The sequence below is a fragment of the Xenopus laevis genome, chromosome 4S, assembly GCF_017654675.1.
Source record: "Xenopus laevis strain J_2021 chromosome 4S, Xenopus_laevis_v10.1, whole genome shotgun sequence".
NCBI classification, from domain to species: Eukaryota; Metazoa; Chordata; class Amphibia; order Anura; family Pipidae; genus Xenopus; species Xenopus laevis.
In genome coordinates, this window is record NC_054378.1 from 12,569,531 (window position 1) to 12,592,944 (window position 23,414).

The window sequence follows — 23,414 nt, forward strand, 5'->3', positions numbered from 1 at the left end:
GATATTAATATATTTTGTGCAAAAAGAAAACACCCTTATCTTTTAACATAACAGAGATCCATAGTGTTTGGATTAGATCAAATACCGGTAGCTAATCCTCCATAAAAGGTTTGTTCAAATACTGAGTCAAATTCCAATCTTCAATCTGCATTAAGATTAATTCGGCAGTTTATTGGGCAGTGTATGGGGCCCTCTGACAGGCTTCCCAGATCGATATCTGGCCAGATTTCAATCGGGCAGGTTTAAAAATCCAGTCGGATCGGTTTGTTGATGCGGTCGTCAATCCGACCAGCCGTATTCTGCTCGTTGTGATTTGATCATTGGACCCTGGGGCCCATGATCAGATCAGCTCGATATTGCCCACATCAAGATGGACATATCGGGGAGAGATCCGCTCATTTGATGACCTTGTCAAACGAGCGGATCTCTTTATGGCCAGTTTAAGGGTTGAATCTATTTGACTGAATCTCAAACAGAACATTGGGTCAACTTCCATGTGTGCAAGGTGTGCCCCTGCCTGCTTGGGGCCTACCAGAGATACAATAGAGGCATATCATGGGTAAAACAGCAGGGTAATTTTCACATGTGTACAAGTTGCAATTTCTAAGCAGTTGCTGTTTATTTTGCATGCCATAGGGCTTCGCTCACAAGCTGGAAGTGATGGGCACTACAAGGAGGTGGCCGCTGCTCCTTTATAAACAAATAGCCAAAGAGTGCTCACCACAAAACATTCTTGGATCATAAGAGTGAAGGGTGCAATAAGGGTGTAGAGCCTGGGAGAGCATGCCCGATGCAATCCTTGTCTGATGTCTGCTGTATGAGTTGAACTCAAGATTTGGGCCAGTTGATGGGTGCCAAATAGATAGAGATCTGCTATGCCCAACTATGGCCAGCTTTACTGTACATACTATCCCACACTTACAGAGTATAGCTAGCTGTAAGCTAAGGTCACACAGGGACTTGCCATTAAATTCAATGGCTGCTTGCATGCACAGAACAGTGATTTATATAAAATGGATGGCATAATCCTTAGACTTTTTCTGTAGAATAACTCACCTGAATATTTATAGTAAAATAGGGAGAAAGTAAACTTTGCTTAAAATTTTAATTTAGGCATCACCACCCCTTTAAATACTAGCCTTAGTGCCTGTTTAGTGGAATCGCTAAATACACTGGAGGACTATTTAAAAAGCGGGATTCTTTCCGAATGTTTCCTTTATGTCTGATGAATTTATCACCTCCCTATTGTTATGTTCAAAGACTGCCGGGCAGACCCCTGATAAATGGACTGTAATGCTGTAAAACTAAGTTTTCATGTCTTTTATAAAGAGATAGGGTTTTTATGATGTTAATCTCAGCCGGGATCTTCAGAGTAAGTAGATTTATAATCTATGTAGCTGTCTCTTTCCAATTAAATGGAAGATTTTTTTTCTTTGTCTCTCCCAGACACAAACACAGGGTTGTATGTAGAGATATGGGGGCCCTTGGCATTGCTGGAATCCTAGTACTTTCCTAGTGTGGCCAGACACAGGAACATTTAAGCTGCCAATTCAGCCCCATCAGACCAAGTTGGCAGTTTAGCTGTCCATGTTTGTTTGAAATCTGGCTGTAAATTAGCATTAGTATGTTGAGGCAGTCGTCATTCAATGGGTCTCCGTCAGGCAGGAGCGTTGTTAGGGAAGATGGCTAACTTCGGGCAGTTTTGGGCTCTGGTACCAGGTGAAAAGAAAAACCTTGCCTCAGGCAGCAATTACCAGAGGCAGAAAAGAATGGTTCCTCTGGTTTACAAGCTGAATAAACTTTGTTTAACCAGTGATTCTTCTCTTCTAGTGCAGAAAACACTTTCAGCGATAGTTCAAGGACATCAAACCTGAAACCCTCCACAAAACCAACCTGTAGGGTTTACAGAAAGATCCGTTATCTGGAAAACCCCACGTCCCAAGCACTCTGTATAACAGGTCCAATACCTGTACTAATATGAGTAGCTAACGCCTAACTGAATATATAACCACAGGTACTGTGACTGCTGTCAGGCCTTGGGACCTATGTAGCACAACAGGCCCAAAAAACGAAAATAAATCAATTGAAGATAAATTGTAATAAAACTATAGGATCAAATGAGCATTTTATGGCGTATTCCTGGTTGCTACACGTGGGGTAGGGAACAGATTTGTTGGTTCTAACTAGTAAAAGTGTCCCTTTATTTGCTGTCACATCCCTTGTGTCATTCTGTAATGAGAGAAAATGTGGCAGAGGGTGTGGCCTAATTGCCAGCCTGTGGTGAAACCTTATTGAGAAAATGGCGGGAAAATGGGCAAAATCTAAGCAGAAAGGTGCAGGAACAACTAATAGCCTTTACAAAGATATACCAGAATAAAGGTCACCATTTATATTCCTTTGTAAGAACCCCAATTTAGTGCTTGTGCCCCTTTACTGTATGGGGATATTTCATTAAACACATGGAAGATGGACATCCATTCAAATGAGAACAATGCGTACAATTAAAATTTACAATGACACTGATCGAATGTGAAAGGATGACCAGTTCACACACACAGAGAGGAACTCCGTTTATGGCCATTCAGGGAAGTATTACACAAGAAGCCAGTGGAGATTGCCTTTTGTGAAGAGCTCCCAGTCCACAGGTATAAATGCAAATACACAGGGAAGGAATTGTCTGTGCCCAAACCCCCCTGCCCCAGCCACAAAACCCTACCACATACACAGTGCCCCCTGCATGTACCTTGTTTTTTCTTAGTATAGCTACTATCAGGGCTAGTGGGGGAAGTAAGCAATGCATAGAGTTTCCAGTGTGGAGCCGTTCTGGATCAGTTGGCTCACAAATGCCCCACAGGCACAGTCCGACTGTGCCAAGCCATACCTCCCAACTGTCCGGTTTTTTCACGAGACATTCCCGATTTTGACAGCTCTACCCGCAGTCCCAGATTTTACTGAAATTTACCAGAATATGTGGCAGGTGCACTTAAGGTGGCCGTACACAGGGAGATCTGCTCATTTGGCGGATCTTTTCCCAATATGCCCACATTGAGGTGGGCGATATCAGGTTTATCCGATCGTGGGCCCTAAGGCCCAATGATCGGAACAGAATGGAGGCCATACAGGCGGTCCAATCCGATGGGATTTTTTACCCTGGCCGACTTTTGCCCATATATCGAACGGGGACGCCCGTCGGATGGCCCCACTCACGGGCCAATTAGCTGCCGACTCGGTCTGTCCGCCGTTTTTATCGACCCGTGTAGGGGGCCTTTAGATACATTTGTAAGCATAGAAAGAATTGTAACTATTTAAGATAAGCAGGTCTCTTGAGGAAACTGTGACTTAAATATTAAAGGGCAATCCGCCTTCCTTAGCAAAAATGTAATAACACATAAAAAATCACAGAAATGTGTTCACATCACCACTGTTGATCAGTGGAATTCAGCCGTGTGTGTGTGGGACTGTATTCAGTGACGCAACTTCCTCCTAGCTGGGCCTGGGTGCAGGATGTGCAACAGGGCAGCTCTGGACTGGGATTCAAAATAGGCCCTGACATTTGAAGTACACAGAGTCCCAAACAGCTCGTCCCTCATAGGCTCAATAAATAGTGACTGTTTATGGCATCTCACAGCAGCCCCTCTGACTGAACCCTATTCAGATATCAGTTAGGGAGGCCATCGCATTGCCCCATACGTGTACCACTAATATGTCAGTTTGATCAGGCGAGGCCCAGCCTGTGAATTGCCAGCTTAATGGCTTCATAAAACACACAATAATAAAAAAAATTGTTCCCTCAAGGTGACCTTCCTTATTATTTATAAAAGATGTAAGGGACAAGAGATCATATCAAGATCCAAGTAAAGGATAAGTATCTGTGTGGCTGGAGTTATCTGACAGCAGGCTGTTTAGACAGACAGGGCTGAGGGTGGGAAGAGTGGAATTATCTCTGTGTGATAAACAGAGCTGGGCAAGAGGAGCAGGGCACGTAGGCGGCAGCCAGACAGACACATACAGTCCAGGGACTGTCACAAATGAGTCTTTTTAGTAACTCCAGCAGGTAAATGATCTAAAGCTGGTTCCTGACATGGGGCACAGCCACCAGTAGTCAATGGGAAGCTGACAGTTGTAGTTCTGCATCAAAAGGTGGGTATTTAATGCTATGTTAGCCGAATGCAGTTTCCCCTAAAAGGGGATCTAAACTCTTAAAACAAAAATAGCTAGAAATGCCATATTTTAAGGAACTTACTGCACCAGCCTAAAGGTTCAGCATCTCTATAACACATCTATACCCTTAAAGGAGAACTAAAACCTAAAAACAAAAATAGCTAGAAATGCCATATTTTACTTAAGGAACTTATTGCACCAGCCTAAAGGTTCAGCATCTCTATAACACCTCTATACCCTTAAAGGAGAACTAAAACCTAAAAACAAAAATAGCTAGAAATGCCATATTTTACTTAAGGAACTTATTGCACCAGTCTAAAGGTTCAGCATCTCTATAACACCTCTATACCCTTAAAGGAGAACTAAAACCTAAAAACAAAAATAGCTAGAAATGCCATATTTTACTTAAGGAACTTATTGCACCAGCCTAAAGGTTCAGCATCTCTATAACACCTCTATACCCTTAAAGGAGAACTAAAACCTAAAAACAAATATAGCTAGAAATGCCATATTTTACGTAAGGAATTTACTGTACCAGCCTAAAGTTTCAGCATCTCTTTAATAGGGATGCACCGAATCCAGGATTCGGCCAGGGTTCGGCCTTTTTCAGCAGGATTCAGATTCAGCCGAATCCTTCTTCCAGGCCGAACCAAATCCTAATTTGGGGTGGGGAGGAAAATTGCGTGACTTTTTGTCAGAAAACAAGGAAGTAAAAAATATTTTCCCCTTCCCACCCCTAATTTGCATATGCAAATTAGGGTTCGGATTCGGTTCGGAATTCGGCCGAAACTTTCGCAAAGGATTCGGCCGAATACAAAAAAGTGGATTCTGTGCATCCCTACTCTATAACACCTTTATACCCTTAAAGGAGAACTAAACCCTAAAAACAAATATAGCTAGAAATGCCATATTTTATGTAAGGAACTTACTGCACCAGCCTAAAGGTTCAGTATCTCTATAACAGTAGCGATGTAGGCCTTCAAACCTGAGCACAGGAGCTCCCTGTCTTGGATTTCATTAGATGTGTCAGTGGTACTGCACATGCTCAGTATTCTCTGAGCTGCTGTTAGGAAGTTAAAGTTTAGGGATTACTGGCAAATCAGCAAATGAAATGAGGTTCACTTGTTACAGAAGCAGAAGCTACAGGGATGATTATTATATTCTGATTGAGAAGTAGCCAAAAAGAAGATGGGGAGCTACTGGGAGCATATTTGGGGTCACATATTTTCACTTCTATTCTAGTCAGGGCGTTTTGGGGCTCCTTGCCACCCTGAGGTGACCTCTCTGATGCCTCCTCTCCTCGCACCTGGCACATTCCATTTTGAGGCCCGGAGCGGGTGTAGGGGGGCCACATCTCTAGTAAGGAGAGCAGAATTGCTCTCTCTGCACTGGCAGAGCTGAAATTCCGATTTAAAAATCTAAATTTTGGCTCGCCTCATGGAAGCAGCACCCTGCACCCCTGTTTCTAGTCTATACTAGACAGTGGAAGAAGTTGCTTGGGTGTAGCTTGTTTCAGGGGGTTGTGTTCCTTTAATGGTACAGTTAAGGCTCCTGTGGGGCCTCCGCCCAAAGCAAGTTATCAGTGACTGTCAGGCACGGGGCAGAGAGTTTCTCCCTACACAGAAATGTTCCTGAGAAGGCAGATAAAGACACTGGGATAGATCGGTCACTCTGTGCTCAAGATGAATTATGGATAATGCACATTCTATTACCCACCAGAGCTGGGAGTTTTTTTGCATTAAGGTGGCCATACATGATAAGACCTGCTTGTTTGGCAAGGTCGCCAAACAAGCAGATCTTTCCCTAATATGTCCACTAACAGCAGGGTTAATCCGAATTATTAGGCAATAGGTCTAAAAAGATCGGAAAATAATGGGCGCTGACGGGATGAGGACTGCATTAACTATCTGAAAAGCAGATAAGCTGCCAAATTGGTCTAAATGAAAGATATTGGCAGCTTTAATCTTTCAGTGTATGACCACCTTCAGTTTAAACTCTGTCCTTGCAGTCCCAGCTGTGAGTGACCCCAAACATTGATGTCGACCCTACTCTACTACTACTATTGCCATTGCCAGCATCTCAGCCAGTTGCATGGTGGACTCCAGAAACAGCTTTCATTGCTGGCAGAGAAGGCCGATCATTACCATCTGTTATGTCTTGTGTATACGCTGAAAAGCATGGCATCAGCATGGTATCACAGGTATTTTTTGCGAAAATCTGCCCCTTGTGTAAACTGACAGGATAATGACGTGCTTGCGAGCACCTACACCTACCTACACGCTCTCTACGTACAGAGAGCAGAAAATTGGCTTTTATATATACATGCCAGCGGAGAAAAGAAGCCATTAGCCGTATATTCTCCATATATTCTCCAACAGTATTTTTATATGGCCATGCAGTGAATGCAGCCATGCAGTCTGTCATTTGCATCAAAATTTTCCAACTTGGCTGACCGACGAGTCCGATCTTTTGCCAATACTTGTCAGTTCATCTTCCGCCATACATGCACCGAATATCTGTGCCTCTATGGCCACCTTTAGGCTGCTGTCATAATGGGAAATTTTGTCGACTGCAATAAATAGGTGCTGCCGTGGGCGACAAATTTCCGGAAAATGCTTCTCCATCAGCAATAATTGAAATCACAGGTGGTAAGACCTACGTATGACAAAGTTGGAAGAACTTCATAGGTTTCGGAAAAATGAAGCGTAGTTCATACCACCGTGATTTCAGTTAATGCTGATGGAGAACCAAACCTGCCCGATCAATAACTGGCAGATTTTTGGCTAGATATTGATCGGGGGACCTGTCAGAAGCACCCACACATGGACAGATAAGCTGCCGAATCGCCTCTTTTTTGGGACAACTAATCTCCCCAAACTGCTTTCCCCTGCCTTCCGCCTGCTAAAATGAAAAATAGACTGCGGCATGGCACTCGCGGCGCTTCATTTTCCGAAGAGAGATTAGTCGCCCCAAAGAAGAGGCGATTAGTCGCCAGGTGACTAAATCTCCCCAAAATCTGCCAGTGTGCCCCAACCCTTAGAGTGCTTCCTTCACTTGTTACCCTTAATAATATGTTGGCACATGTTGGAAGCTGTAGTCCAGCAACATTTGGGCAGGGTGTGTTTGAGCAATTAATTAAGGAAAGCCTTCAATGTATCTAACCAGTGCAGAAAGTGGCACTTTAAAATGCGCAGCTGCTGCAGGACATCTTGAGAGCAAATCAGTCAATAGATGCTCCTCAAAAGAGGTTTAACTAGAGAAGGACACTTCTGATTCCCAAGAGGATTTGTGAAAGCTTTTAGCACCATTGAATGAGCGGATTAGTGACCCCCCCACACACATACATTTACTGCCAAAACCAGAGCCAATCAAAGGGGAATATAAACTGGTTCAGCAATGTCCAAGTGTTGTTCAACCACCACCCAGCATTGGGGTTGGTAGTTGCAGTTTAACAGCAGTCTAAGGATGGACATCTCTGATACAGATAATGAAAATATATGAGAACTGTTAGACCAGGGTCTCCAATTTTCCTAAATTTCCATTGTCACTGGATCCACTGCAATTGTTGCATCTGTATCAAAATCGGAGTCATGTGGGAGCACAGGCCTGGACACAGGTAGGGTTATTCTGTTGCACTGCTGATCTTTACTGGTTCTGACCCACATTCTTCCTACCTCTCAGTATTCGCCAGATTCTTAATCCCTTTGATCCACTAATATCCCTTAACCCTATTGCAGAGCAGTTCTAAGAGTTTAAGGGGAGCTAAATAATGTGGGACCCCCATATTGATGAGGTGTCAATAAGTAGGCGATTCTGTCATCACCGCTGTCCGTCTCAAAAGCGTGATCAAGACCACCTGCTCCCAGTTTGCAGCCCCCCTATGGCTGGCTCATCCCTTTTCTCTATAACTGTCGCTTTGCTTATTTTATATTGCGCTTTTCCAAACCCTTTAATAGCCAAGAATGAATTCTTTGTGCCCATGGGACCCCTGCCGTCACATCCCTTGCATTTACGCCCCCAAACGTTAAAGCATAGCCACACAAAATGCTACAGGTACAAATTACAAAATACCCTTTTTAACCACTGTACTTGTATCAAAAAGAAAATACCCTTTCTGCCTGCTTCTACCCCCTGCCACTTGTTTGCGGCAAAAACCCAAACCCAGAGGCATTGACTCCAGCAGTGCATGGGTTAACCAGCAAAGCAGCTGCTGTGTCTGGTGCCTCCAACTAATCCTAGCTCTGCAAGCCCATAGCCAGACACACAGAAGTAAGCAGCTGCCCCTTTAAATGCCATTTCCTTCTATTGTATTTGAATGGTGATCAGGAAAAAGGAAACGAAAGCAGAGTCAGAGGGGCTGAGCTTAAAGGCTGCAAGAGGGACACCAATCGGCTATATAAGTGACAGTGACACAGGGCTCCCTCCCAGACCTGCCTGCAGCAGGAGAGCAGCTCTCATACACACATACAACTGGCTGGGGAATTACACAGGAATGGAGAAGAGACAGCAGGGGGCTCTCGCCTGTTCCTCAGGGATAACAGCCTGTGAGATTTGGGGCTACAGGGAGCTGAGCTTGTGACTGGCATATGCAAAGGAGAGGTCCAGCGGAGCTAATCCATTTGGCAGAAGAATCAGGGGACAATAGGAGGAGGCGCACCAGATTCTGCAAATGTCATCAGCTATAGAGAGAAAGAGCCTGGACCCAGCAGAGTAAGCATGCTTGGGAATATGTTGGGGAGCGAAGAAGGGAAGAGGGGGCACCGGCAATGCAAAAAAGCTGGGGCTCTCTTTTTACAAATGACATAAACCCTGAAAGCCTTTATGCATTGAAGCCCTGCAACTCCCGGCGCCCTGCCCGGTTGGCTTTAGCTAGGAGTTGCTGTGCTACAGTGCATGAAGGGTTCCCAGTTGCACATCCCAAGGGAAGCTAAAGCGTTAATGGGACTCGGAACCCATGTGGCTTTGGGACAAGGGATTCTTGCTTCAGTCATCGGTGACAGTGAGGGCTGCTGGGTTACTGGAGTGAGCCGCAGATATTTGGTTTTACGTCATCAACATGGCAGGTTCCACCTTTATTTATAATATATTTAAAGTGCACACTCTATATACTCTCTCTCTCTCTCTATATATATATATATATACATATGTGTGTGCTTTGCAGGAAAATACAGAAGCATGGCAGCTCCGTCCACCATTGCTAATATATGTTGAGCAACATGGCAGTTCCTACGTTTATTTATAATATATGAATGAATATATGTCATGCTTTAAGTGCACACTCTATATACTCTCTCTCTCTCTCTCTCTCTTTCTCTCTATGTGTGTGTGTGCTTTGCAGGAAAATACAGCAACATGGCAGCTCTGTCCACCATATCTAACATATGTTTGTTATTAATGTATGCATGTATATTCCCTGGAACATTGTCACTTTATAACGTACTTATAATAAGGGGAAAATTCAGGGGGCTCCTCCGGGCAGCTGTGCTACGAACATACTTTTGCAGTCAGAGGATTCTGGGAGTTGTAGTTGAAGAATTGCAGGAGACTGCAGGTTGGAAAGCATGTTATATGTAGTTTTACTTGCGCCACCAGGAAAACACCTATTCGTCGACGTTACTATGTACCATACACTATCGCTTTTGCCTAAAATCATCTTGCCTTACTATACACATTTTTCCCCACAATTGGGGTGGTGGAAGCAGAGAGGGGAAGGGTTTGTATGGGTGAGTCCAATAAAGATTCAGCATTTATGGGGTACCTTTTCTCCCTCACCTTGTTCCACATCCACTTGGGGAAGAGTCCAAAGCACAGAGCACACCCGATGCTGAGTATAATGCAGTATCAAGGGGAAGCTACTGCGTTAAATGGGAGAATGGAGAGAAAGCTGCACCAAGTGGAATGGGCTTGGGAATAACACACTCAACTCCTTTAAAGAGACAGTAACAAATATATAAGGGCTCGTCTCTCATTCTGTACCCAAACCGGAGTTAGGGGGCAGCCGCATTTCTTTGTCAGGATTGAGTGGTATTAACAAATGCAGAAGACTGATTAACATAAGTAGCTTTTTCTCTTTCTATCTGGGTGACAGAGGAAGTGTTTCATCCTTATCTCCCCTTGTATTGCACTATCAGTTCTGAAAGATGCAAATAGTGCCTGTGGTGCCTGCACTGGCTACTTCTCCAGCATATTTGGGGCTTGACAAATACTAAATGCTTGTTATGCCACACTGCTGTGCCGTCACCCATGACTAATCATAAAGAAATAACACGTGTCACTAGGAGCAGGCCATACTCAGAACTAACTTGTTACTCTCTGTTCCCTCTAGTGAGCCGGTGGATGAAGTTCTGCAGATCCCCCCCTCACTGCTGACATGTGGGGGCTGCCAGCAAAGCATCGGGGATCGCTATTTCTTGAAGGCCATCGATCAGTACTGGCATGAAGACTGCCTGAGCTGTGACCTGTGTGGGTGCCGGCTGGGGGAAGTCGGAAGGAGACTTTACTATAAACTGGGGCGCAAATTGTGCCGAAGGGACTACCTCAGGTATGTCCAACCAGATGGGCTGTATGATCTACAGTTAAGGTGGTCACACACGTAACAATTACAATCTTTCCTGCAACCAAGGGTCAGATATACAGGTAGAAACAATAGAATTCAACCTCAGTCTGACGATTCAGCAGTAATCCCTGGCCTTCAAAAGTGCCCAATCAGAATTGACAGACATCCAAGCCTTTTGCCAATATTGGTCGGCCCGTCTACTGCCGTTCACCCGCAGAATAATGCACAAAAGTTTGTTTTGTATGATAATCTGTGCTTTAAAGGAACAGTAACGACAAAAAATAAAAGTGATGAAAGAATAATACAGTGTTGCCCTGCACTGGTAAAACTGCTGTGTTTGCGTAAGAAACACTACTATTGTATATAAATAAGCTGCTGTGTAGCAATGGGGGCAGCCATTCAAAGAAGAAAAGGCTCAGGTTACACAGCAGATAGCAAATAAGCTCTGTCTGTCTAATGGTGTTATCTGTTATCCATTAGCTAACCTGTGCCATATAGCTGTTTTTCAATTTCCGCCATTGCTCCACAGCAGCTTGTTTATATGAACTATAGTAGTGTTTCTGAAGCAAACAGATCAGTTTTACCAGTGCAGAGCAACACTACATGATATTTTCATTACTTTAAAGAACTTACATTTTTTGGTGTTACTGTTCCTCTAATGGCCATCCTTTAGAAGGATGGGTAGCAGGGAGCAATGGGCTAGCCCCCATAATCTATGGATGTTTATATGCTTCTCTTATGCTGTTACAACCCATATGCAATTTTGTGTGCCGCTGCCATCCCTTCTTTGATAGAAACAGTGCTACAAAACATATACAGATAAAGGACCTGTTATTCAGAATGCTCTGGACTTTATGTAATTTGGATCTCCATATTGTAAGTCTACTAAGAAATCATTGAAATTAAATTAAACCTATCAGGATTGTTTTGCCTCCAATAGGGATTAATTATATCTTAGTCTTATACAGCTGTGTTATTACTGAGAAAAGGGAAAGCATTTTTTTTTTATTTGAATTATTTGCTTAAAGGGTATGTAAAGGCAAAAAAAAGAAAATCCCATTTTTAATCTTTAATAAAAAAAGAAACCTATCTCCAATATATTTTATTAAAAAAATGTGTACAGTTTTTATAAGAAACCTGACTGTATGCAGTGAAATTCTCCCTTCATTTACTGCTGTGGATAGGAATTGTTAGACAGTCCCTAACTGCTCTGCAGGGAAACAATCATACTTATGAACAGCAGGGGGAGCCCCCACATTACTTCACAGCCATGCAGAACTCAAGCAACTTTGTTTGTTTCCCTGTAGAGCAGTCGGTGACTGTGTAACCTTTACATCCCCATTACTGTTTCCAGCTACAGCTGCAGGGACAAAGATCATGGAGCCAGATTTAAACAGATAAACTGGGATTCTATTTGGAGGATTATTTTGCTGCAGCCACTGGTTCTGCAGAGTTGGAGAAAGTTTGTATTAAACAATACAAAAACTATAAAATCCACATTAAATTACATGATAACACAGGACCCAGTGCAGTCTATATATTCTGATTATTAGACTTGCTGCATCGGCTTCTGGCAGATATTATTTGACTTACAAGATGGTGACCCCCTGTGGCCAACTTTCAAAGCATAAATCATTTGTTTTATTAGGCTTGTGGTGCAGTAAGTTCATGTTTATGTTTAGTATACAAAATACAGCAGTGTTATTCTATTTTAGACTTTACTTCCCCTTTAAGGCTGGAACTACACAATGTGTCTTCTTGAGATCCGACGCATTGAGAGAAAGCACATTCGAGGAGATGGATGCGGCGAATATAAGGTAAGTAATAGAAATGTCGGACTTTGTCGCTGCATGCATCCGACACGATTGTGGAAGAAGACGCAATGTGCAGTGTTCAAAGTCGCGTAGGATGCACGCAGCAACAAGGTCCGACATTTCTATTACTTACCTTATTTTCGTCACATCCGTCTCCTCGCATGCGCTTTCTCTCAGCGCATCAGATCTCGTAAAGACGCATTGTATAGTTCCAGCCTTAAATGGAGTGTATGGGAGATCTCCTTTCTGTAATTCAGAACTTTCTGGATAACGGATCCCATACCTGCATTTAATTAAGGCAGTGCTTTTGATGTAGTAGGTCAGTAATCCAGTATAATACATGTTCAGGCTGGGTAACTAGGGCCCACTGCGACTGCGGCCATCTGTGTACATGCAAGAACTTCCTACCCCAATCCATCCTCTCCCAACTCCAGGCCAGAATCTCCAGGCTGTCATCTTTTATACTCCAGCACCCATCCCTGCCATTAAACACCAAAGGGAAGTGCAGGCAAAATGAATGTGGCTGTGAGATACACACAACCTGGGCAAATGTTTCCAGTGTTACTAGATCATCTCAACACTATTCAATATAGGTCTTAGTGCAACTGCTCTTTGTTGTAAACAAAGCAATAACCAACCAGTTGCTGCAAGAATAATACAAAAGCTAGTGGCTCCTTAAAGGGAGATTGTTGTTTTTTTCAAAACACAGTTAATAGTGCTACTCCAGCAGACTTCTGCACTGAAATCAGTTTCTCAAAAGAGCAAACAGATTTTTTATATTTAGTTTTGAAGTCTGACATGGGGCTAGACATACTGTCAGTTTCCCAGCTGTCCCTAGTCATGTGACTTGTGCTCTGATAAACTTCAGTCACTCTTTACTGCTGTACTGCAAGTTGGAGTAATATCACCCCTCCTTTTCTCCCCCGCCCTAGCAGCCTAACAACAGAACAATGGGAAGGTAACCAGATAGCTGCCCCCTAACACAAGATAACAGCTGCCTGGTAGATTTAAAAACAGCACTCAATAGTAAAATCCAGGTCCCACTGCGACACATTTAGTTACATTGAGTAGGAGAAACAACAGCCTGCCAGAAAGAAGTTCCATTTTAAAGTGCTGGCTCTTTCTGAAAGCACATGACCAGGCAAAATGACCTGAGATGCACCTACACACCAATATTATAAATAAAAAAAAAAACACTTTCTGGTTCAGGAATGAGATTTAATATTGTAGAGTGAATTATTTGCAGTGTAAACGGTGTAATTTAGAAATAAAAACTACACCATCACACAAATCATGACAGAATCCCTTTAATGAAATCTTTTTGTGTGGTTCTGGTTTTCAGGCTGTTCGGCCAGGACGGACTGTGCGCCTCTTGCGATAATCGTATCCGAGCCTACGAGATGACCATGAGGGTGAAGGACAAAGTGTACCACCTGGAGTGCTTCAAGTGTGCCGCCTGCCAGAAGCACTTCTGCGTGGGTGACCGCTACCTGCTCATTAACTCGGACATTGTGTGTGAGCAGGACATCTACGAATGGACCAAGCTCAGTGAGATGATGTAGCACTGGCAGAATTTCGTGGAGTGCCCAACGATGGACATCAGCCACACGTTCACTAAACGCACTGTAACTGACAACACAGCTACGACTGACAAACCAACATCTTTCCATTGGAACAACAGGTTTAGGTCTAGAGACTATTAGCACTATATGGTCTTATGCACTGAAATAACACTCACACGTACAATGTAAATCCAGAAGGCCATTCTGGTGATCCTACTGTCATTATTGGTGCTTTTGTCTTTATTGAAGCAACACATGGATTATTGCGACATCATAGTGGTGAAGCTTTAAAAGAGTAAGATCCCATAGAACCCCTTAATTGGAGAGAGTGGTTTTGGGGGTTCTGCAGTAGAAAGGGACACCTCAATGGTACAACCTGGACACCACCTAATTCTATGGACAACACTGTATAAACTCATTTATATCATGGAACACTCGTCCTGAAAAATCTATGCAAAATGTAAAGTTATCAGGGAAGTGTGGTTTTTCTTACAGTATATTAAGTAACTGGCAAAAAGGGTCAATCTTGCCCTGATCGACTATTGAACTTGACTTGGCACTGAGTGGTAACAGACGTTTAGTTTGGGAAAGGGACAAGGGAATAAAGATGTTTTTTTTTGTGGTTAGTTTGGCTCCCATGAGTCTCAGATACTTACACAAGTGGTTCCAAAATGGGAGGTTGGCTTTGGAGCAGTGGCTGGGGTGCCTAAGCCTGAGAGTCAGTTTGGTCTCCTAGATACAACCAGCTTGAAGGAAATTTAGGGTAAGTTTCAGGGTGAATATGTATTTGTTTCCCTAGATATTCTTGAGATGGCTGATACACCAATATATCCTTGTGTGCAGAGCAGTAGATTTTTAAAAGTTTTACATATACTCAGGCCAGCCATCAGGGGAGACAGGGGGGAGAGTTGTAGGGGCCCGAGGGTAAGGGGGGCCCGGCCACGCCACACTTACTTGATTAGCCCCCCATCTTTCTGAGAGCTTCTGACTTCGGGAAGCTTAAGGGCCCTGGCCACCAATTTTCTCATAATGTGTGGGGGGGGGGCCTTGCCACCAATTTTGGCCACCAATTATTTTTTTCTCATGTGGGGTCCTAGCCACCAATATTTTTTAATGGGGGGGGGGCCCTGACCACATATGTTTTTTATGGGGGGCCCTGACCACCAATATCTTTTTAACATGTGGGAACCCTAGCCACCAATATTTTTTTTTTTTTTTTTTACTGTGTGGTGGGGGGCGGACCTGTGAGGATGGGGAGGGCGGACCTGTAGATAGGGCTTGCGGTGGGTGCAGCCCCGGGGGCCCAGGAAATTTTGTGGTATGTGGCCCTGTGATTTCTGATGGCCGTCCTGCATATACTGCTCTACACAAAATGTTGATGCTTGAAAGCTAGCCATTAAACCAATGGGCAAACAATGGCATCAGTGGCCATGGCTTAAAATTTAATTTCAAGAAGCCATTGTCCTATGGGCACTTCCCAACCACCCACAGAGTAAGTGGAGAGCTTGGATTCTCCACGTTTACTGCTCCTGTGCAGCTATCAACGGCAGTCACTGTGTAGCTCCAAGTTTGCCATCAGATGCAACTAGGGTTGCCACCGTTTCTGGTAAAAAATACCATCCTTCCTTTATATTAATCTTTTTTCCCTATTGATATCATTGGGATCAGCCATAATTTTTACCGGTCAGGCCGGTAAAATAAAGGCCAGGTGGCAACCCTAGATGCAACTAGGTGCCGGGGTCCATAGAGCATATAATGTAGTAAGTAGTGTCACGGCCAGAACTAGGGAAAGTCAGAAGAAGCATGTGCCTAGGTGCAATCTCCTCTGCCTGCCTACCCCTAGTTCCAGTCCATCTGTAACTACTTTACCACAGTGCCACACAGGGTGCCATTAGCACCATAAGGCATTAGTGGTAGCAATCAGAGAGCAGGTGATCGGATGGGGTGTGGGGTTGTAAAGCTTTGGGCAATTCTCTGGTGCAGAACTGCTGGGGTTTTGGTCCCAACTGTGGTCTATAGAAATAAGCCCAGGTTTCCTCCTCTACTGGACCTTAAGTGGCTGGTCTGATTCATTATGAACTATATAGATTTTTTTTTTTGAAGTAGCACCACCAATATTTTCCTAAGATGCCCATTCCTGAATTAAAGGGGATCTATACCACAAAAAATTAATTCATGTAATCTTAGTCAGGGTGCTTCTCTGAGCACTTATATTCATTTTCTGCTTTAGAGATTTCTAAGCTATTTGCATTCTGTCTGGGGCAGTTCCTTCCAGTAGGGTAAAAGAACTAGGCAATGTCATAAGGGAGGTTGTAAAAACAGGAGGGGAAGAACTGTGACGAAAAAGGAGCAGATATGTGACGTAAAAGGGCAGATCAGGTGAATATACAGTAGGAGTTAATGAGCTGGGAGCAGGGATTGGAGGGGATTGGGCATGGTGGGTACATTGTCAGTACATTTATAATAGCGGCCTTTGCCTTGGCTAGTTTTATACTGACTAAATCAGGTATCAACCCTAAGTTATGGTTGTTACACTACAACCTTAAAAAAGCAGTAGTCTAAGACTGCTAACATCTCAGAAACCACTAAATATAGAAAATAATAATGTAAATTATTTTTGGTTTTAGATCCCCTTGAATATTGCAGAGTTTTTCCCCCTTGGTTTTTATTTATTAGATTTGTAAACCTCATTCATGCAGTGCCTTCCCTCCCTGGGTTATCTCCTAACTGAGAATAGGTGACCTATATGTACATGTAATGAATTAAAAAGCTTTGTTGTGGCAGAACAAGCAGAAAGCATTTTCTTTCCAAACAGCTATTGACTGTCCCATACAGGAGTTCTATTTGGAGGAGTAGGATCGCCCACTACTGGTCAGAAAGACAAACTGACGCCTTATACCACCACTTTTAGGTTTATCTTGCCCCCCTCCATTATTAAAGGACAAACCTTTGGTCATGTGCCCCTAAGTTCAAAATGTATTCATAGTTTCAAGAACTTGTCGTCATAAAAAATATATTCATCTCCAATTTTACCTCTAAAATGGCTTTCAGGTGTATCTAGGAGAGCAACTGACCTTACATCTCATCCTAATCGCTTTTAGGCTGAGCCCCCCTCACCTGGCCACTGCAATCTCCATATGTTAAGAACCACTAAGGAAATGAAAGTCAACTACACCCTTGGTTCAGTTTTGACATCTCCTTAAGTTAGGGTTGTACACTGATGATACTTGCCAGGGCCATGATAGTGCAGACTGTGAACAGGTGGAGTTGTGATGTCGAGGGGATAGGGTCTTGGCATCAAGGGGCAGAGGCATGCCATTGGGGTTAAATTGGGAGGGGATTTTGTGATCTGGTGAGGGCAGAATGGGGCTTATTGAAGGTAGGATGGGGCTGAATATGCTACTTATTACTAATTAATTTGCCAGTGCATCACCATTAAATTTATATACCAGCCCCAGTATTGCTTGGTATTTTACTGGCTGGTCCTGTGAAATACTTCAGCACATATCTCTGTCCATATATATATCATTTGCACACCTCTCAATACAGATATGTCAGCTAGTGATGTACGGTTGACCTGAAACCTGCGGTGACCCACGGGTGGCTCACTGGTTGGGCAGGTTTGGGTTGAAATGTGGCCGACCATTGGGGGTTAGAGTTGGGTGCGGGTCAGACTGGGGAGCACACTCCCTGTTTCTTAAACAGAGGTGCACACAGAAGTAGCTACAGAGCAAGAAGACGTGGGTGCAAGTTGGGCACAATGGCAACATTTTCCAGCTTAAAGGAGAATTAAATCGAAAGTGACATCATCAAATGTTTACCAGCAAATCATGCCTTGGGCACACACATATTAGCAGGTGAATCAGTGCATCAGATGCAATGGTCAGTAACCGTAGTTTTTCTTACTCACACACTTGCACTAACTAGTTTCAGACTAGTGAGAAACAACCGCAACCCACTCATTTTTTGGCCTGGGTGAATACATTACACCCAGAGCAGATTTTGGATTGAAAACATGCATTTGTGCTGAAACCCATTCTGTGTATATTTACCCAGGCTGAACCAGTGCCCTCTCATCTCATTGCAGAGACATAAGTAAGTGGGCTGAAATCAACATCACGTGTACCACTAGTATGAGATGGACACACATATGCAAGAAAAAACCTGCATTATTCAGAGAAGACATTAATTTGATCCTTTACACACTAGTGGTGCTGGGAGCTCTAGTAGTGGTGCAGGCACAGGCAGAGGGTGCTGTTTTGGTTTGGGAAGGTTAATTACAGCTATAAACTCAATTACTTGTTTCATAGTCAAATGACACTTCAAGCACATACAGTGCCAATCTGATACGTAATGCCCCAGAATAGAGTTCCAGAGCCAATGTCATGTCAATTGTCTCCATGTGGTAATAGGGCCAGCTCTGTGTATAATAGATCTCAATACCTCACAGTGTAAACATGGTCTCAATTCAATAAAGAATCCCCCAGAATACAATAATTTTTATAACAAACCAGAAAACACAGCAGAATTAATATAGTGCCAGTAAAAATGGTGCCAGTTCCATTACTAATAGGGATGCACCGAATCCATTACTTTGGATTCGGCCAAACCCCCGAATCATTCGCGAAAAGATTCGGCAGAATACCGACCCAAATCTTTATTTGCATATTCAAATTATGGGTGGTAAGGAGGAAAACATTTTTTACTTTTTTTTGTTTTGTGACAAAAAGTCACGAAATTTCGCTCCCCAACCCTAATTCGCATATGCAAATTAGGAGTTGGATTTGGTTCGAATGGGCAGAAGGATTCGGCCGAATCTGAATCCTGCTGAAAAAAGGCCGAATCTTATCCGAATCACGAACTGAATCCTGGATTTGGTGCATCGCTAATTAATAATGCCCCTAGAGGACAAGGCTGGATAGATACACAGTGCAAGTTGTAAAGCTGATAGATCACATCACAGGGGAGAATAAATCGGGTGAGGGTCCTGCCAGCAATGTAAATGGGTCAGGTCCAAACACACACAGGTCCGGATTTGTGGAAAGGCCACCTAGGCTCGGGCCTAGGGCGGCAGGATTTTAGGGGGGCAGCATGCTGCCCAACCACACCCACATTGGTTCAAAGACAGTGGGGGATGCGCTGGAGATACAATCATTTTTTAAAATTTCCCGTGCGCCAGTCCCCATTGCTCCGTTCCAGATAATAAAAGGGGAGGGGACAGGGGCGAGGAACAGCAGTGTAAAACTATGTAAATCCGGCCCTGAACACACAATTCAGAATGAGATATACTAAGTAAAACACACACATGTACATGGCAGACACACACATACACAAGACATTAGACGATTAGGACAAATCTGGAGCTTTCACTGACAATAAACTTTAGTGCTATTACCTTATTCCAAGCCTGCTGCTGCCTGCACAAACTGCTCATCTTGCCCATAGCCTAAGTCCCGGTACAGCTGCACAGGGATTGGCTAGAATGCGTTGTGAATCCTTACAGTCTATCCAATCGTGTACAGCTGCACAGTGATTGGCTATACTGCTGGGTCGATCCCTCTAGCCTACCCAATCGGTGTTCAGCTGTACCGGGACTTAGACACTGACACTACAGGCAGTGGCTTGAAATCAGGGTTGCCAGGTTGGTGGTTTTTCAGACAAATTGGGCAACTAATTTATAGCCCAGACGGGTTCAAAGTACAAACTAGCCAAGGTACGGATTTGGGCTACTTTTTGGGCCTTTGGCTGGTCTGTGCTTTTCTTGCCCTAGCCTGTCTCCCAATGCATGCTGGGTAATGTAGTTTTTGTTTAACAATTTGCCCATTGCCAAGTTTAATATAGGACTACAATACCCAGCATGCAATGGGACAGACTTGTGTAAAAGTCAGGAGTTACCAGATTTTTGGTCTCTGTACCCCAGTTAAGCATTCTTATATTTTCCGGTGACTTTCCTCAGACAATTTTGGGGTAAAAATTGGCTTGCCACTAAAATGTCTAGAGTTTAACCAATATCTATTGAAATTGTACATGTATTAGTGCCTTATGGGACCCCTATACCTCCTGGGCCCCCCCCTCTGCAGTTATGCCCCTGGTGACGGGCGAATCTGTCCCATTTGGCTTAATGGAAAAATTTGGGAAACAGCGAAAATTTGAAAAAGGCGTATTTTCACATATATTCATTTCTTGTTGTGGCTTTTTTCACTGCACATATTGTGCTATTTTTGGGCTACTTTTGAAGTGACTCACTAGGTTTGGGCTGGTTTTGTAGCTGACTTTGGCTGGTTTTGAAAATTAGACCTGGCAACCCTGCTTGAAACAGCTTCAGTTCAGGTCAGAGACTCCAAGTAGGGTTGCCAACTGGCCGGTAAAAATGATGGTTGATCCCATTGTTATTAATAGGGAAAAAAGATAAATATATAGGAAGGTCAGTGATCCCATTGTTATTAATAGGGAAAAAAGATAAATATATAGGAAGGCCAGTAATTTTTCAGGGCAGTCCTGGGTACAGTACCATCCTTCCTTCCTGCCAAAGGTACTCTCGGCCTTCCACCTGAACCAAGAGATTACGATCCCAACATGCTGTTCTTCAACTGCCAATCCTAAAGAGGCAGCACACAATTCCCTGGATCCTTTCTGAGCTCTTAAATTTTATCTGCACAGGGTTCACGACATTCGCAAGTCAGACTCGCGATTCGTCCTCCCCTTTGGACCATGACAGGGCTCCCTAGCAGCAAAATCCTCCATCTTTCACTGGATCAGGCTTTTCAACAAGCTTATATCGCACAGGGCCAGACACCACCACTCAGAATTAAGGCCCATGATGAGCACCTCCTGGGCATTCCGAAACCAAGAGCCATCTGAACAGCTGTGCAAAGCAGCGCCATGGGCTTCTACAATTTCGACACCGTTGCAGCATCTTACACCCGCTATTGCAGGAAGGTGCTTCAGGCTGCAGTGGCTCTTTCCACTTAGACCTCTCCTTCCCTCCCTGTTATTAGGGACAACTTTGGTATATCCCCACTGTTCTCCATGCAGACAATGGAGAAAAGGAGATTTTGTGTACTCAACATTAAATCTCTTTATCTTGCATCGATTGGGGGACACATGACTTCCCTCCCTGGTCTGAGGCCTTCACTATCCGTCAAACATGGTATGGTGATTCTACGAGTCACTGGGCCCTACCTGCAGGGGGGTATAGCCAACGGAGAAGGAGCTAGTTATTTTTCTAGGCAGTGTCCTCATTTGACTCCTGGTTCAACTGGCAGTTGCTATTCATAGGACATACAGGTATGGCTCCTTTAAGTTATGTTATCAGATAAGGGACTATGGGGACCATGTGGTTATTCTGACATTCTACTTTTTTGTTGTTCCCCAAACACAGTACATACACCCTGCAGATACAGTTAAACTGGGGCAGGCAGAGCTGGTGGTGATCGACGAGGCAGCTGCTATTCCTCTTCCACTGGTGAAGAACCTCATGGGACCGTACCTGGTGTTCATGGCTTCTACTATCAATGGGTGAGAGAGAGCAGAGACTGGAAATAAATGGAGAGGGAAGAGAGTGGAAGAAAGAGCAATCTGCCCATTGCTGCTTTGAACTTGAGAACATACAATATGGCCTTTTATATGTTAATATAGGACACTGCAGCCTTAATTTGCTGAGTCTGTAATATATTGTCAGTTTAACACGTCCTGGCTGTTTTAGGAAATATATTTGTACCTCGGTAAGTGCCTTTTTATGTAGGATGTGCAAACTGCTTGTCTTTTCTAGTTTTAAGGGAACCGGTTAATGCAAAAGACTAATTTGTGTAACTTTTTTTTCTGCTCTAGGTATTAAGGAACTGGTCGTTCCCTGTCTCTGAAACTGATCCAGCAGCTCCGACACCAAAGTGCTGACAGTCAGGTCACCATGACAGCTGAGAACAAATCTAAAGGTAGAAATAAATTAGTATCAGGTACATGTTATACAAAGAATAAACCAAGTGTCTGCTAGAGCTCTGATGATAGACTTGACGCAGGTCTGCACTTTGGATACTCCCACTTGCTATAACTTAAGTAATAAGTAGTAGTTTATTAACATTAGCTGTGTAAATACAGTTAAAATCCTGCGAAACTACAATTGCATGCCATATTATTATTACAGGCATACAGTGCCCACAAAAGCAGCTGCACTGCTCTTCTTCAACCCCTAGATGGTGCTCATGCGCAGCCCTTGTGCTTAATGCTTAGGAGTAGTATTCCTTCTTTTTCAACATTAGTGCATTGAATTGGGCTTCTCTGAACATACTTTTGTTTTGGTTTAAAAAGGGGCAAAATCTTAAAATGTGTGCAGAATCAAAACAAATCACCAGTTCACTGAGAAACCCTCTGTATAAACAAAGCCCTCCATTCTCCCAGCAACAACCCGTTAGGCTTTTATGGAGCAGCTGTATAGCAAGACATGCAAGCAAATAAGATTTAGGGGTTGAGTTGTGTTCCTCTACTGTGTTCCTCTACTGTGTCATACTATTCTGCTCTAAGCCTGGACATTGCATGAAGTGACCCTCCAGGAATCGATCCGTTATGCCCCCGGAGATCCTGTAGAAAAATGGCTGAACGGCGATGTTGTGTTTGGATTGTATGAACATCAGCCGAATCATCTCTGGCTGCCCACTCCCTGAGACCTGTGAGCTGTATCCTTATGCTGTTCTTATATATAATATAAAAATCAGGATCTTCTTTTCACCCCCTCCCTGAAAGAGCCCAACCTTTGATCAAAGCTTCTCATTATAAGGTTTCTGTTTGTCTTAATGGAATACTGTCAACTGGACCGGAACTAGGGGTTGGCAGAAGAGAAACATGCCTGGGGGTCAACACTGTGGGGTGCTGGGCAGGTGCCTATTCAAGATTCTTCTGCCTACCCCTAGTCCGGATTTGCTCCCCTCTGCAGGTCTCGCCTACCCTCTCTGTTGCTTGCTCCTCTGCCCGTTCCTCCCTTTTCTGTCAGTCCCACCCTCCTGTCCGTCCATCCCTCCCCTGTCCATCCCTCCCTCCCCTGTCAGTCCCTCCACTGTCTGTCTTTCCCTCCCCTGCCCCTCTGCTTCCCCTTTGTTGCTCCTATGTTATGGTGCACTTGCTTGCCTCCCCTGCCCCAAACTTCCCCTCCTCTTCCCCTTCAGTCCCTCCCTCCCCTGTCAGTCCCTCCCTCCCCTGTCCATCTTGCCCTCCCCTACCCAAAACTGCCCCTCTGTTTCCCCTTTGTTGCTCCTATATTATGGTGCACTCACTTCCCTCCCCTGCCCCAAACTTCCCCTCCTCTTCCCCTTCAGTCCCTAACTCTTC

The 23,414-nt window shown here is 43.9% G+C and overlaps 1 protein-coding gene across 1 annotated transcript; it reads left to right on the forward strand.

The window, feature by feature from the left end:
- The first annotated feature begins 8,595 nt into the window (after positions 1–8,595).
- Positions 8,596–14,719, forward strand: lmo2.S (LIM domain only 2 S homeolog). The gene is made up of 3 exons (NM_001087643.2): positions 8,596–8,871; positions 10,487–10,702; positions 13,874–14,719. The coding sequence occupies exons 1-3, from the start codon at positions 8,831–8,833 to the stop codon at positions 14,091–14,093; spliced, it is 477 nt and encodes a 158-aa protein (NP_001081112.1). The 5' UTR covers positions 8,596–8,830; the 3' UTR covers positions 14,094–14,719.
- Positions 14,720–23,414: the final 8,695 nt, after the last annotated feature.

Coding starts and splice junctions, on each gene's coding strand:
- lmo2.S (NM_001087643.2), top strand. CDS start 8,831: ATGTCATCAGCTATAGAGAGAAAGAGCCTGGACCCAGCAGA. Junction 8,872..10,486: donor AAGAGCCTGGACCCAGCAGA/GTAAGCATGCTT, acceptor TGTTCCCTCTAG/TGAGCCGGTGGATGAAGTTC. Junction 10,703..13,873: donor TGCCGAAGGGACTACCTCAG/GTATGTCCAACC, acceptor TCTGGTTTTCAG/GCTGTTCGGCCAGGACGGAC.